Source organism: Falco naumanni, chromosome 6 (assembly GCF_017639655.2).
Source record: "Falco naumanni isolate bFalNau1 chromosome 6, bFalNau1.pat, whole genome shotgun sequence".
NCBI classification, from domain to species: Eukaryota; Metazoa; Chordata; class Aves; order Falconiformes; family Falconidae; genus Falco; species Falco naumanni.
This window is the reverse complement of record NC_054059.1, coordinates 17,804,176-17,820,844: the sequence shown is the minus strand read 5'-3', so window position 1 is coordinate 17,820,844 and position 16,669 is coordinate 17,804,176. Positions and strand designations below refer to the sequence as shown.

The following is a 16,669-nucleotide window of genomic DNA, read 5'->3' as shown; positions in this document are numbered from 1 at the left end:
ATTTTATCCACCATTGCTGGGTAAGGACGATGGTGGTTAAAGTACCTTTCGTCTAGCAGAAGCAGTTAGCAGTAGCTGCACTAGTGAAGCTTCAAAGGTTATATAAGATCTTTGCAAATCCCTCAGAGAGTTGCAAAGTAAACAACCTGACTTTAGAAGCAGGTTTCACGTATGGGTAAGTATAAAACACAATGAGTAAGTACACCTAAAAATACAGAAAGCTATTTCCTCCTCACTTGATGGTTCACTTTCCATTCAACTTCACTGAATACACTTTCTAATTGGATCCATATAATTTCATAATCAGTAGGAGCAAAATCTGGGCTCTACATCTTTATGTAAAAGAAGTTGCTTGTACTTTCAGAAAATAGTAGATTTGCAAAGACTTACCACGTGAACACTATTGGAAGTTTAACAGCACGTGAAAGGCTGCACACTTTAAAAATAGGTATTCAAGAGGTATAGTCAAAATTTAAAAATACATGTCTGCTAGGGGAAATTTCCTCACAATGAAAAATGAGAGATAATTAGAAAATCAGCAAAGAGAATGTCACCCTGTTCCACTAGAAGCTAATCAAATCTATTAGATTATTAGTAATCTGTTATCTTTATAGACAGAGCAATGGTGTGCGCAACCTGGCCCGAAAGACTTCATTACTTACTTCCTGTTCTCCCCTTATCAAGGACAGGAATATGAGATTGTACTGGACTGGGTTCAAGTGCCTTTCTTTTATAAGTCTTTGTAACTTTATCCACATCAGGTTGTTTTCTGGTCATTTCCTCCATGAATGTCTGCAGTCAGACAGAGGTGGTTTTAATTAAAAATACACAAAAGTGATCACAGGAATGAAAAAACACATACAATAGCAAAAAGCCAACGTTACAAGAATGACACAGAAAGACTCTTACAATGCCAGCCTCACAAAAAAAACATAGATAAAGGTTTGGTAGGTGACAAAAAATGGGACTATAAGCTTTTAAGACCACTATGGCCTGCTTGTTAAAGGAAGGCTAAATCTAAAAAGCAGTCTGTCAAACTCCTTTATCAACTGTGTATGGCGAGGTGACATTATGACAGAATTTTGACTCTGAGTACTCAGATGTTCCTTGCTGTTCAGACTGCAGTTCATAGAAGTGAGACAGACAGCTCTGGTGTGTAAGCTGGGCTAAGTCTATGAGCATTCACTGCACCAGCAGCTCCTTCTGGCACTTCATAAACATATTTTTTAAATCCAATCAGTAAAGCCATACTGCAACACTAGGCAGCAGCACTATCATATATTTAATGTGAGGTTTTAAGAGTCATTATTATCCTTGATCCTATGGGGAGCTGTAGGCTTACTTTTAGAATAATGTGGCACTGAATTTTTGTTCATTTTTTTTACCTCTGTGTTGAATAAACTACAAGCACATCATATGCATACAAAACACACAACTGAGTATTGGAAAAGGGACTTGATTATCAGAAGAAAAAATAGCTAAGGACATTCACACTTGATTATGAAGCCTAGTGGAGACGTTAGCACCATCTGTGGAATATGTAGGATGCATGTCACTTAACAAGCCTTACCTGATGTTCAGCTATAAGTGCTTTAACTTCCTCAATCTCCTGGGGGATAACCTCTTTATCTTTTTCAGTAAGTGTAGTCTCTGCCCACTGCAACCAGGACAGCAAGGCTTCCAGCAATTCCTGATTAGCAATAAGCCCAGCCAGAGCTCCTGCCAGTCTCTGTTGATGTTGTTTAGCCCAGGCTAAGACCTTAAGAAAATAACCAATGCATGAGTATGTGCACATCTGAAATTCTTTAGAATGTATTTAAAATTACTCTACTAACAGTAAACCCAGATGTAAAACAGGCGTGTTGGTGTTTGGTTATCAAAGGTGCTAGGTAACTTGAATTCCAGTTCAACACATTTTTTTCCACAGATATTCAGGATTAGGTGCTGTTAAATGCAGTAAACAGCATGTTCAAGCAACGTATCAAGAATTTTATCAAACAATATGTATTAAGTTAGTGAATCACATAGGATTTGGTGTCTGTATTCCTCCCGGGCACTCCTGAAGCCATACTTTGCTAACACCAGTATTTTGGGGTTTTTTAAACTTAATATACACAGAAAATACCACCTTAACAGCTGGGAGTGTGGTACACCCTCTCAGACCTACTTGCAGCCACTTAAATCATTTGGAAATCTTCCAGGTTAAGAATATGTTGGACTGAAATCCTCCCTAATGCAATTAGAAAATGTTTCAAGTTTGCCCTGTATTTTCTTCCATTTGTAACTTTTAAGTTTCTCCGTAGAAACTATTGCCTTTCTTCACATGGGAAGTGTCAGGCAGGATCTTCTTTAATACACACAAAGAAAGAAGCTTGACCATCTGCTTTAGTTCTTAAAGCCCTGTAAGTTTTGAAATAAAACCTAGGGAAGCATGGTATTAACATCCATCACTGCAGATATTTTAAATGTTTAGTTCTCAACAGCTGGATCATTTCCTCCCAGTGTAACTGCCATGTTAGTTGCCAGCTTTGTTCCAATCAGAGATGAACTGTTGCAATGAAGATGGCTTGACATATACTAACCTCTTCAAACCTGGCTCTGATAATTGTTATCCAGTGCTTAATGGTGGTGATGGAGTCTGGGTGGCAGATAGCTAGGATAGCTTCTCCCATACCTGTTGCTTTATTCAGTTCTGCCTTTTTCTCTTCCAGTTTCTTCATAAATTCCTAAACCAGAGATAACAATTTCAATGAGATGTTGAAAAAAACTGCAAGAGAAATCTGAGTGCATAGTCTGCAAGGTCACAAGCTTCTTGATCTTCCAAACAGATTCAACTTGCAAGAGGCAAATTTAATTTCTCTGAGAAAAATTAAAAACATTAGAAAAGCCTATTCCACTCAAAAGTACTAAATAAAGCTCTAAAATCTTTACCCCAGCCTGCCACTCCTTAAAAGCCCACCGTACTGTAAATATTTGAAAGACACATGCCCTTAAAAAACAAAACAAAACAAAACAAAAAACCCAAAACAAAACAGAAGGGAAAAAATCAACTGTAAATCAACTATATGATGGTTAGAATCATTATTGGCTACATTTCAGATGACTTAGTGTGTCAGTCAGTTACAGTAATTCTTCATAATAAACTATCAAGCTCCTAGCAGAGACTGGAAATGTCCAACTATAATTACATGCTCAGACAAGATGATAGAGGACTTCAGGAGCAGCTATACTAAACCAACACACATGTGAAAACTCAGCAGCTGAGGGGGAGAGACTCAGCAAGAACAGGGACAGTGACTGCTAATTAACCAGCTGTTTTCAGAGGCACTACCATGTGGGAAAAATCTTGTAAAAGCAAAAGGATGTTTACAGCTTTAGACACCCAAGCTCATAGCCATTGATGTTCCTACAGAGTCTGGCAGAGGAAAGGGTGGCAGGACCAGAACTGGGTGCCAGGTGGGGTGGTGGGTGGGACAGAGGGACACAACTAAAAAAACCGAAGGATTTTTTTCCATCCTTCTGTAGTTTGCATTTTTCAAAAGTTTTTGTTATTATTATTACTCCAGTGGTTTTACTATTCTGCCTATTTTGTTATGCCTAAATGTTGTGTAAGTCTGTGTATCTGTGTGAGTGCCCTTAAACTGCCAACATCTCTCAGTGCCTAGTGGAATTTTTTGTTATATTTTAACATCATTAATTGTGCTACAAAATGGAACCATGTCTCGCTATTCTGCATTCTAGAAAATAAAGATCAGCCAAGTCAGATCCTAGAAAATTCAAAATCACCTAAACCTGGTAAAAACAAATTCTACAACAACTCATAATGACATTATCTTGTGCCTTTACAAAGCAAATATGAAACTATTATCAAATAAAAGTGTAAACGAAATAATCTCTTCTACTTTGTTCTAAAAGCCTGGAATAGGTAGGCTGTGTATTTAAAGCTATTTATTACCAACTGATTTTGACTTAAGCTTAAATTAATGTCAGAGTTTAAGACCCAGTCATAATCGCAGTCCTTTCATAAAAACACATGAGTTCTTGCAGTATTTCAGTTCAAAATAGTTTTGGAAAAGCCAAGGAGATTACCAAAATAAGCTAAGGCCAGGAGGAAAACAGGCAACAATGACAGTGTTTTCCCTGCACAACTGTACTAGAATATCTTTAAACCTATGACACACTACATACACTGTATTAAGCTTTCCCTCAGCAAAGGATATGAATTGTATTTAACTCTGGGCCAGTCCAGTGATATAGATAAGTTTACAAGAGAGGAGATGGGATGCTACTTATTAACTAATGCAGTGCATTAACCCACTACACCTCTCAGTCCCTAGAGAGGTTGGTGAGTGACAGAAACCTCTCTGCCTGAGATAGCAGAATTCATTAAATCATGTGAAGTATTCAAGAAAAGAAAAAAATCAGTGTTGGGCATAAAGATAAGACCATTTGCATAAAACAACGTCCTGAAGAAACCTTTTAACATGTAGCTGGATACAGATGCGTTAGAACTATTTTACAAGAATCACAGTGATAAAAGGAAGACACATTTCATATTTATATAATGTCATAGTCATACATTTTTTTTATATTAATATTGCAGCATTATAATACAGACATGGTGTTTAAAGCTATTACCACACATTATATTTTCCTGTATTTTCTTTTTTTCTTCTTGAAAGCTAATGTTATAAGCTTAAGAGGAGAGATAACTTATTCCAGCAAGATTTTGCTCAATGTGCTTATTGACTGTTGAAGCAGCAGTGCTACAATCTGTCTTAGCTTGACAAATTCTGTATTTCTATTATTCAGCCTTTAAGAAGAAAATGTGGTTGGAGGACAACTTCTAAAGCCTACTAAAAATATTTAGGCATGGTATGGCCATATTTAACACTGAGGTTGGTTTTGTTGTGCTAGCAGTTATTGTCCCCAGCTGGACAGGGTTTCCCAGAGATAAGTTTTGCTTTGATTTGAGGTTCCAAGTTATGCTTCAGCTTTGGCAGCACAAGTTTCAGCTTTTGTAGAGAAGTATTTTGTTAATCAATCTACCTTGCAGAGGGAGAAATTTAAGATTTTTTTTTTCTAATGATTTCAGCGGACATAAGATTTCATTTAGACAGTTCTTTCCTCCGTATTGAGAAGATCAAAAACCTAAAAAGGAACTGATGAAGCACATGTGGAGGAAAGGCAGCTAAAAGATAAATTCCATTGTATCGGAAACAGCAGGTTGCTACTGCCAACATTTGTCAGCATATGCTGATGCACGCATATATTTGCCAGCTAAAGAATAGCACCCAGTTTCCACAGCCCTAAATTAAATCTGAAAACTTCTTCAAAACACTGCAGTCTGAGTACCTTGAAAACTTCTTAATTAAGAACCATTAGATAATACTCTGCACGCACCCCTCTGCGTAATAGTATTCCCAAACTCAATTTAAACAAAATGCTTTTCCACTCTCCATTTCGTAAGTTCTGTTATAACTTTCTTAGAGCAATGAGGAAGACATCCGTTATTCCTAAAATTTGTTCTATAACATTTGTGGGCACTACATTCTTGGTACTATTACCACCACATTTACAAGAGTTTTGCACAGGCTTAAGTGTGCACCTTTGTAGCCTCCTGTTTGGAGAGTGAAAATATGACCTCTCTGCTTCTTACTTAGACATTTTCCCGTCTCATTACTGCAACGTCAGTTTGATGGCCTATAATCTAGTATCTGTAGTACCTACGGCACTGCAATATTTCAGTACCTAACGCATGTGAAGTATGACAGCATGCTGCTTCACCATGACAGAAGGTTAATGGATGGCAAAGTCATTCTGCTGACACTTTCCAAGGGCCTTCAAAGGAAAGCATTCCCTGTTTTGCTCAATGGTGCTAAGTCAGATAAACTTTTGCTACTGTAGCAGTCTATTACAATTGTCAGGCAGCATATAATGCACAGAGGGGTTTGCATCATCTCTAAATGTTTACTGGAACTTGTGAAAGGCCCATCATTTTCTTAGCAGGCCAAGATGACTCAAAACAACAGTCCAACACTAGTATGGGCACCAAACTGCCAACTCCATTAAACTTCTAGCTTCTCTATAGAAACAGTTGCAAGAACAAGCACCGGATGCTGGATAAGACTATACAGGATAGATCGTGCGTCCTTTTCTTTATTCTATCCTCTAACACACCTACTAGAATGAAGAGGACCCTCTTCATTTTCATGCTTACCCTGTGCTGGTCTATCAGTGTACGCAAGGCCTCTTCATCATCTGGAAGGACCCCATGGAATCGAAGAGCCTGCTCCGCCTCTGCCAGCCACTCCAAAAGGACATGGACAACAGAGTGGAATTCTTCTGCCTGTTAAAATACAAGAAGTCACGGTCACTCATGAGGGGACCTGACAGACACACTGCAGCTTACACAAGGAGACTGAACCCACATTTGGAGTCATTAATCATGCAGCAGTAATGGCACATTAACTTTCCATTAAAAAGTCAATGATAAACAGTATACATTTTCATAACTGTAAAAATATCTCATGCTTCCCAAAAAGTTATAGGAAGCCTAAAAGCCTGTTCATGCTTTTAGCCATCTGATTTATAGTGTATTTGCAGCTCAGTTGAGAATATCATGCCTTTACGCTGACAAATTACACGGAGGTGCTTTCACGGACCAGCTGGAGAGATGAGAACTGCATTTTCTGCATAGCCTAAATCACTAGTTAAGCAAAATTAATTGACAGTCTGTTGGTGACTGATCCTTTTACGTCTAGATAAAACAAGAAAGTTCCACCTTTTGGCGCAGTCAGACACAGTTAGGTGTTCGAGGTAGCTCAGGATTGTGCCTGCTTGAAAGACCAGAGAGCTGGACAAACACAGCACCCTGGGAAAAAGCAGGGCAGGAATTTTGTACACAGTGGGTGTATTGCTATTACAGAAGCCCCATCCTAGCATCAACCCAAGCTAGTATATCTTCACAGAGCTGTAAATCCATACTATCTCACATCTGGAAACAATACAGATGGACCTGTAATTGTTTGGGATTGGTACCAGCCGATACTGACATACATAGAGAGCTCCTGAGTGCACTCAGGACAACTTCGGTTTTTCTGCGGTGTACTTCACTGTGCACTGCAATTGTGCCAATGTAAACAAGATTTCAGTACACAAATTTGCTTATTTCCAATAAGGCATAAAGGGCATAAATATGATTGAGATCTCTAACTTCCTATGAAGGGGGCATAGTTCTTAATCACCCTTCACACTTGATGGTAACTTCAGTGATTTTTCGAGGTGGTAAGGTCTTTGAAACATTTGCTTTGCATTTGTGGTACAGACATAATAACAGCAATAATAAATGCTAAGAGGTATTATTTATGTGCTATGGTAAAGGGATAGAGACAAGGTAAGGACTGCATGAGCAAGAAAATTAGTATTTTCGAATGAGATTAAATTAAATATAATGACACTAAGTGAAAATTAAATTACATTTTTGGCAACTGCACCACAAGGTATTTTCAGTGCTTCTCGTAAAGTACATGTAGCACCAATACTACTCCCCTACCTGCCGAAGAGCCTGTTCCAGTCGTGTTTGCTTGGATACTGAGAGGGCACAGACTGTCTCCCAGCGAGTGCTTAGCTCCTGCATTTGGACTTTGACCCAGGAAGAGTCATCACGACTGCCTTCTATCAGCTCCCTTGCAGAGCGCTTCAGAGCCTGGACACTGCTTGTTCTTTTTCCCAGCTCCTTCTGGAAAACCTAGACACCACCAAATATATTTGAAATGTTTAACTCATTAAGGCATACTTACGTAACTAATAACAAAAACCAACTGGTTATAAGAAGAAATTGAAACACTGGTTCAGCTCAGTCAAGAGTAACTCCAACTAAGTGATGCAAAACACGTAAGTTCTGCTTATCAGATTCCATATGAAGATATTTACACTCTACCTCATCCTAATAAAACTGGAATATGGCAGAAAAATGTCAGGCAGATCCTGAGAACCCATCCTGATTCAATGGATGTGAAATCTAGCCTCTTTGGCATGCTGGCTTTACACTCTTTATCAAAGCAATTGATCTGACATGCTGATTAATGTGCAAGATTGCTGTGGCAGGAAAAGATCAGATAAAACGCTAACAATCAAGGAGAAAGTTTAAAATCATAAAACCAGAAATAAAACCCCATCTGGGGGTCTGACTGTAAGGCTGTAGATCTTGCCAGATATTCATATATGTATGCGAGCGTATGTTCACATTTGCAGATGGAACAAGCTCCAGTTACATAAAGGAAGCTCTCAGAAGAAGATACAGTATACTGTTGCCACTGACTATGACTTGTTTGTGATATACAATGGGATTTCAGAAGCAATTCCACCATATTTCAGGCAAATTTTTATAGACGACCCATGTTTCCAAATACTTTTTTCCGTAAGAGACAAAACCTCCTTCTCACTGAACAGTATTTGTATACTGGAAGTCACTGGTGGAAGAACAGAGGGACCTTCACCTCATAATTACCCCAGGCTCCAGCGCTCTGACTGCACGTAGCCTTTGCAACACCAGTACCTTCAACAGTCATTTCTTCTGATGTACTGAACTGAGAAACTGGGATTCAGAAGCACAGTCCCACATCTCCTACTTGTTCCCATCTCCAAAAACACTTCACTAACAAAATACTGTAGCTTGCCAATGTAGGCTTCCTGGGCCACAGTCATTATATACTCTTGTGCATAATTTAAACATTGCAACTACTTTTCTCGACAAATATACAGCAGCCCTGTGGGTCTGAAAGGCTGCTGTAGTCATCAAGAATGCACTGGACATTTGGTTAGCAGATGTCCTAAATAAAAAGCCCTGTCTCCCCTAAAGATTTCCAGTAAAATAGTTTTTGCACCTATTGCCCATATACCCGTACTTGTAAATGCACACTTGTGACTTTTAACAAAATATTCATAAATACAGTATTATGTATTCTTCCACATATGTTTTATAGCACTTTCCATTGTTGATGACATGATTGTGTTACAAAACTATCCCATGTTTCTGAAACTTACAGTATAGCCAAATCAAAACAGCATTAAAATGCTACACTTCAGAGCAGTCTAGTAATTAAAAAAGAATATTTTTGCAATTACCTTGTGATTGTCGATCAGGTTCATCACTAAATCAATGTCTCCGTGTACTGGCTGATCCTCCGCTAGCTGAGGTTCAATTTTGTATAACCAGTCAATGAGAGCTTGCAAAGCATCAGTAAACTGTCCCGAAAACAACAGGGCTTCCTCCAGTTTATTTTGTCTGGAGGAAAAATAAATTAAAACAAAACAAAAAAATAAACACCACCCACAAAAATTAAATTGTTCATACATTTGAAGAAAACATTTTCAGCATAAAATTACAACACCTAAGAGCTTTATATCACTGTTTGCCTTTTTAAATAGAAGGACCATCTGTCCACTCCCCATACCATCAGGGAACTATGTACTTCTAGTATTTTATTGCTTTGGTACTCCTAGTTATCAAACAAGCTAATGACTCTAGTATTACTTTTACACAATGGAAGCCAGAAGAATTCTCCTAAGTGTTTTTCTTATCTGCTGAATAATTAGGATGGTTTTCATTTACCTTTCCACTGATTTTCCACAAATTGTATCCCATTTATCCCTTAATTCACTCAGCATATCATCAAGTTTCAAATTGTCATCAGCCAATGTGGTTTTCTCTTTCAAGGAGCGTCCAGTCCTATTTGTGGTATCGTACACAGAATGTTTGGCACCAAGAGATTTCTGGAATTCCTATATATATATATGGAAGAAAAAGAAAATACCCATATAGTATTAACTGCTTACAGACCACAGTTAATCTTTAATATATTTGCAACGGGAATAGTAAATGTTGCTGCAAGAAAATTTTAAGCTTACTGCAAAACTTCTAGCCTGCTAGTGCCACAGTGCACCTGAAATTATATGGAGCTTGACACTAGCAGAGTCCCTACTTTTTGGCCCTCTCTGGGAACATAGCTCTACACCTTCTGGAACAACTTCTGGAAAATTCCTCCTCTAGTGAGAGCAGTGATTTCTCTCCTACCATAGTACTCCTAAATTTCAGCAAGAGGCTTCCTGGTTGTCAGAAGAATATGACAAAACTCCTACTTCAGGAGCCACGCGCTGAGCAGTCTTCACACTACATTTTTACATACTAAGATTTCAAGCCAGCGTAGAGCACCGCAAGGGCTACACATGTCATTAGCTCAGCATGGTCAAGCTGGGAAACCACTAACCAGAAGCACTTAACCCTCCAAAGATTGAAGTATACTATAATTGGGAAGACTTGTATTCCAAAAGTGTATAGATCAGCACAAGAAGCAGCCAGGTGACATCCAATTTGGAAACTCAATTTGGGCTGGAAATCATAATCACAAGCAGGTTTCTGTGATCCAGGGACTTTGGAAGCTGACAGTGTCACAGCAATTGCATCTGTCTGCCAGCTCCTTCTGCACAGAGCCTCTGGAAGCTTTTCACAGGCAGAGAGGAGCACACAGAGACACAGCTCATCTGATGCCGCAGAGGAGTTGACAGACTGACAGAGTAAATAATTAAATAAAGGAATACGGCCAAAAGACAAAAGCAAACCAACACAGAACCTTTTAAATCCTAGCAATGCTTAAAGCATTTTATGTTACACCTTCATGAACTGCTAGCAGGAAATCAGTTACAAAAAAAAAAAATGACAAGTTTGTTCTAGGAAACTCATATACGGAATCTAATATTCTTTTTTTTTCCTCACAAGGAAACACTAGGCCAAAATAGGTTTTGCTCAGTGTTTGCTGAAACAAATTTTCATCTGGTTCTCAAAGCAATGTTCAGTATCATCACATACAACAAGAAAATGATCACTGCTTAGAACTCATAGTAACTCCTCAGGCACACGATGATTGCAAGGATTCCTCAGGGTCACTGCTGGCACGTCCACAGCTCCTCACCGCTGACTGGCAAGCTGTCCCCGGCTTGCCTGCACCGACCTGTGCCACAGTAGCTCACAACTCTTCCACCAACTTTCCCATGTGTCCATATAGTCATCTGCTAGTTTTAGATGTGAATGCATGTCAGGGAAAGCTCAGGTGGAATGGAGCTGTCTTAAGCAGGAGGTAGGCATTGGGTTACACCCTGTGACTACTTTACCTAGGGTGATTCAAGGTTCCTTTTTTAAAACTCGATTGGTATTTTGCACTGTACTGGCCTTACTTCAAGGTTATTTCAGGATCCAGAGAGAACTGAGAATCAAAATTCATCAGCCAAAAACCCCCAAAAAACAGCAACATTTGTTTTGCAAGTTAGTATTTCCTTACTGTCCTTTCATTTTCCTCACATTAAACAAGGAAACGCACTTTAAGAAAGAATATAAACACCACTGTCAAGGTACAACAAAAATAATTTTCAAAACGAAAATAACCAGTTTTTTATAAAAGTTCCTTCAATACAAACAATATGTCTGTGCTCCTTTTATTTGATGGGGTTTGTTAACTACTGTAGTACTACATGCACCAAGTGTTACTTGGTTTGCACGAGGAAACACAATGAAATTGCTGCCAGAGAAGGATCATACAGGAAAAACAGATTCAAGGGTGAGCAAAAATTTGCAATCAATTCATCCTTGAGAGACTAGAGACACTACACCGTATCTACTTTCACCTGATTTCACAGAGGTGTAACTAAGTGTAGATTCTGGGTTAAGCTGCCAGGAGCATAGAGGTAAGTTAATTACTGAGATTTTGTTCATCTACCTACCTTCCTTCTAAGGAAGATGGGAACATGCAGATAAAATTAGCCAGGTTCATACAAGTGTACTGTAAGGAACATTCGGCATTAGCACAGGAATGGATTGGGTGACCTAGTACGGGTTTTTCCATTCCTGACTTCTAAAAATGAGGGAAAACTGCTGATAAACAAACCATGAATAACCCCCAAAAGTCCCTGGCAACACACTAGATACGAGTAAGAGAGAAAACACATTATCTTGGCTTTTCTCTTTCAGGGACTTTTTTTTTTTTTTTTTTTTTTTTTTTTTTGGCAGTAACAACTGGCAAAGAGCATGTCCAACTTACTGCTTACAGCAGACATTCAGTTCAGATAGCAAAATTGTTAACCAAGAGGAGCAAGGAAACCTTCAAGGCTGGACAGAAAAGACAAAGACAGGCACACAGGGTATATGGGGGAGTGGAAGGAAAAGACTCAAAATACGAGGAAGGACATTGCAGCGTTGGAAGGTTTGACAGCTCATTAAAAAACAATTGAGTTGATTTCTTGCGGGGACACACACACAAGTTTAAAGTCACAAAGTTCATAAACCCCCCTTTCTCACACACATTCATCTTCTTCCTCCAAATCGCCAGTTTCAATCCTAATGTCCCTGTGCCCCATTCCTTAATGAGAAATGAGATTCAAGCAACTCAAGTAGCTGTTCTCTACAGGCATTTTATACAAAAAGAAGCTGGAGTAAACACACCACTGACGGAAATGAGGAGTCTGCCAATCCATGTGAGGAAGCTTGAGCTCACAAAACATACTACTGCAGGTATAAAAAGTAAGCAGGATTATCAAGTTTAACATTCCAGAAGAGGGGAGGAGCACAGAGTAGAGTCCTGAAAGGACCTCAAAGCAAAGTCACAACATGTTGACTGTACTCATGAGAAGTTTGAACTTTATATAAAGAAAAAAGAGGACTGAAAGGATTAAGACATGATGGGAGTCAGAAGACAAGACAGACTATCTTAACAGCAAGCTTCCCCCCTCTCCCCAATTCCCATTGCTGACTTTAAATTCTGGCAAGAGCAGCAATCCCAGAAAAATCTGAAATTGCAGAGTTAGTGTATCAGAATGTTAATGTAGGCTTTATCTAAAAGTTTTAACAGCAAATATAGGTAAAACCTTTTGCTTAATCAACAGCCAACTTTCAACATATTAAAGGATATTTTCCTGGTTGATAAAAAATACTTAAATCATGATGCAGAGTGAGAGATGATAAAAATATAAAGTAGACTGATGCAGTAACCAATCATTAACATACATGGCAAAACTTGTTGGAGGTAAAAGCAATCATCAGAAGCTACACTGAGAGGGAAAAATTAGATATGCAAACCCTTGGGGATATTGTGCAGAATGAAAAGTAGGAGTATATGGAGAACAATAAAACTGATATGAAAAGTAGAAGAAAATATATGCCAAAATGTAGAAAAATGAATGATCTTTCAGTACTCTGTCTCTGATGAAACTGCACCAAGATAAATCTTGACACACAGTCTGTCTCTTGAGGACTCTACCACTTACCCACTTGATCCTTAGAAATATATTATTCTAGGCTCTTTACAAAAGTAAAAATGAAGTAAAGACTTCTGTCTTTCCTTTTGCTTTGTGTCTGATGGGACCACAGAGCTTTTGAATTATCATTATTTGTTTGAAAAGCCAGGTCAATCGGGGGAATTTTTACATTTTCACCTATAGTAGCTGGGTTTATGGAAAGCTGGTCCTGGAATTTTGAATCCCATGAAGAGAAACAAGCTTTGCTACTAATGGTGTCACTGTACTTTCTAGAGGATTTAATTAGTATTTCCATTGACATAAAAAGCAACTGCCAATCAAACTACAAGATTATTCTTCTTGTAGTGGATAATGTATACAGGATAAGGTGGTCCTGTAGCATTAAAAGCAAAGTCCCAGTCCACGTAATGGGATGGTGAATTTGTAGTTCAAGAACTGAAAAAAGCCTGTAAGAAAACCTCTTCAGAGATAGTATTATTTTTTTTAATTTCTGTGCTGCTGTATATCCTTCCTCTTCATAGTTAACCATTTCCTCACAGATCAGGTACTGTGAGAAGTTTTTTTTCCACTCCCCACCTGTAACCCCCCATCATTTCACCTAGTGCAAATAAGTACTTCATTGCAGCGAGGCTATAAATCTATCCCTTTGCTAATTGAACAGTACAAGGCTGATAGACTTACTTGCACCCACTGGGTGCTTTGTATTTATCACTCATGACTCACCTTATGCTGTGCGAGCTGCATCTTTATTTTGTCAGGGTCATTTGCAATTTCAAGATCTGAGTCCAAAGATTTCTCTGACTCTTCCAGCCATTCCATAAGTTTGTGCCAGGCTTCATGGAACTGCAGGGAAGTGAGATTTGCGTGGATTTTAAAATTCACTGGTTCATAAAACAGTCCGAAAATGTTAAACCCCAATGAATTCCCCATAGGCCAAACAAGTACTGGGCAGACTTTGGAAAGATTTGGTGTGCTTTTCTCCCTGGTCTCTCAAAGAGGACTAGCCCAACCATGTGCCCACTGGACTCAGCTTCACCTCTCCCATGTAAATTAGCAATCTTTTATGTACATGATCTGCACACATAGTATTTATCTTTCAGAGACATATTGGTAACTTCTGTTGATATATTGGTCATTTAAATTACTACATTTTCAGTAAGGAATAGTAAATACAGCAAGAAGAGGACTTAGCTATCGCATGGGACAACAGCAGTAAATCACTGGGAAAAACTCCTGTCTGGACAACTGCCCAAGATTTTGCCTGCGATGCTAATAAATGTTCTCATTGTATCAAATGCTATCTTGACGGGCAAGAAACAGATTCTTGATCTTCCTTCCTGTCTCAACAAAAAGTGCTGCAGGGAAGGAAGCACGGAAAGACTAAAGATTCAACCAGCTTTTGCAAAGTGGCATCCCTTTGGGATTGAGTGTTTCTAAGCTGGTTGGTTCTTTCTCTGCACCTCTGTTGAAAATTCTTGCCTGGGCTACCTACACATGAAAGCACAAGAAACTAGTTCAGAAACCTCTTAAAGCTCCTGGACCCTATCATTCAGCACTGTGGATCAGGCCTTGACACCTTGACTTGTTACCCTGAATTTATAACTGATTGTATTCAGCCCTGTAAATGGATATAGAGATTAAATCTATCCCACTGCAGAACTGCTGTGTGCGTGAATGCACAAGAGAAACTACTGGGAAGTAAGTAACATTTGATTTGCTTTATGGGCTAATTTATTGCTCAGAGAAGTTCTTACTCTACAATCTGAGTGGTGGTAGCAGTGAACATGGAAATGTGGTTTGGGTGTGAACATTTCCAAATCTTGAATGGACATGTTCACTTGCATAAAAAGAAGCTAGAATTTCCTATTGATGTTTAAACAGATTACATTCCACTCACATTTTGCATCTTATCATTCATGTTCCTCAGTCAGGGGAACATGAATCTAAGGAAAAAAACACTAACAGCCCCTGGTGAGGCAAATTGTGTAAAAAACACTCTCCAGGTTTTTAAGGAAACAAACAGAGGTGTCTTACTACACAGAGGATATTGGCCTAGTAACTAACGTAAGAGACTGAGGAAGTGGTATTAATCAGGGCAGAACATAAACCCAGGAAGAAAATACTAAGGAAAACTCCCACAGATTAGTGAAAGGGGTTCATCACATTCTTTAAAATATAAGGGGTTGATTGTGAAACTTTTTTTTGAGGACAGATGGCACTAATACACATCTGGAAGCCATACTGTAACTTTTTTCTTTCAGATTATGCTGTATTGCAGACAGAAGTTACTGCTCGAGCTGAAAATGATGCTTTCACCTCCCAAATGAAGTGCTTTATGACTGAATCACAGAAATTGCTCCACTAACTCAATAGTGTCTGTTTCAAGGAAGTCTGGGTTTAGTGTAAGTGCTTTAAAGCACCATATTCTTCAAGAGTCTGGATGTAATTACAGCTAAGTTCAAAGAGCTGTACAACAGCTGTTGTCCGATTACCTGTTTGGCTCTTTTCCTTGCATCATCCAAAGCTCTTCCCCTTTCAACTAAGCGCTGAACTACTTTTTCCCATCGACTCTGTACACTAATCAGCAGATTCTTAATAAGGACAACATCCTGTTTCTGGCTGAAATATTTCAAATGGGTTCCAGTTTTGTCCAGCTCTATGATCTGATCTCGATGCGAATTCACTTCTGTGGCAAAAACCTTGGAAAAAAAAGGAGAAAATTACTCTGAATATGTTGTTCAAGCACTGGGTAAACACTGAAAAAAACCCCAGTCTGATAAAGAACGATGTAGCAAGAAAGACTATAAAACGCAATTTTAAAACAAATCCAATGTTCCTCTGAGTGCCAGCATTACAGCGTTCATTTGGACATTGCTGAAGTACCTCCATAGAGTGGGAGAAAAACATTACACATCTGTTTCTTTACATACCTTGTGTTCGTCAATTTGAAACAAGACAGTGTCCAAGATAAGACTTGGCCGAGAAGCTGCAGTTAGAGTTTGCTCAGCCTGAGTAAGCCAATTGATGAAATCTTGAAGTGAATTGTGGAACTCCATTGCTAAATTGAGGGCTTCTTCCAGTTTGGTCTGTAAAGATAGGTCATACTTTAATAGCAGCTGATACTGTGCAGAGCTTCAGCCAAGTAAACCATTTTAGTACAGCATTTTGGAGAAACCATTTCAGTTTAGCATTTTGTTTAACATTTCCAAACATTTTTCCAACTCAAAAGTTTCTGAGCTTTAAATTAACAGCCTACATTTGAGCCTATTAAAGGAGATGGATAGAAGAGGAACAGTAAAATTACATATGATAGGTGACTAGAAAATACAGCATCTAATATCAAGATAAGATTTTCCACATT

General features: G+C 38.7%; 1 protein-coding gene across 9 annotated transcripts in view; it reads right to left on the bottom strand.

Annotated features, from left to right (window-relative positions):
• Nucleotides 1-16,669, bottom strand: part of DST (dystonin) — a 302,875-nt gene that overhangs the window by 16,071 nt on the left and 270,135 nt on the right. For all 9 annotated transcript variants that reach the window (XM_040599286.1, XM_040599277.1, XM_040599279.1 and 6 more), the window contains 10 exons: nt 16,239-16,394; nt 15,801-16,007; nt 14,032-14,151; nt 9,617-9,786; nt 9,130-9,289; nt 7,556-7,750; nt 6,221-6,349; nt 2,583-2,726; nt 1,571-1,759; nt 663-792 (listed from right to left, as the gene is read on the bottom strand). In XM_040599286.1, the coding sequence (XP_040455220.1) occupies nt 663-792; nt 1,571-1,759; nt 2,583-2,726; nt 6,221-6,349; nt 7,556-7,750; nt 9,130-9,289; nt 9,617-9,786; nt 14,032-14,151; nt 15,801-16,007; nt 16,239-16,394 (1,600 nt within the window). The remainder of the gene's footprint in view (nt 1-662; nt 793-1,570; nt 1,760-2,582; nt 2,727-6,220; nt 6,350-7,555; nt 7,751-9,129; nt 9,290-9,616; nt 9,787-14,031; nt 14,152-15,800; nt 16,008-16,238; nt 16,395-16,669) is intronic.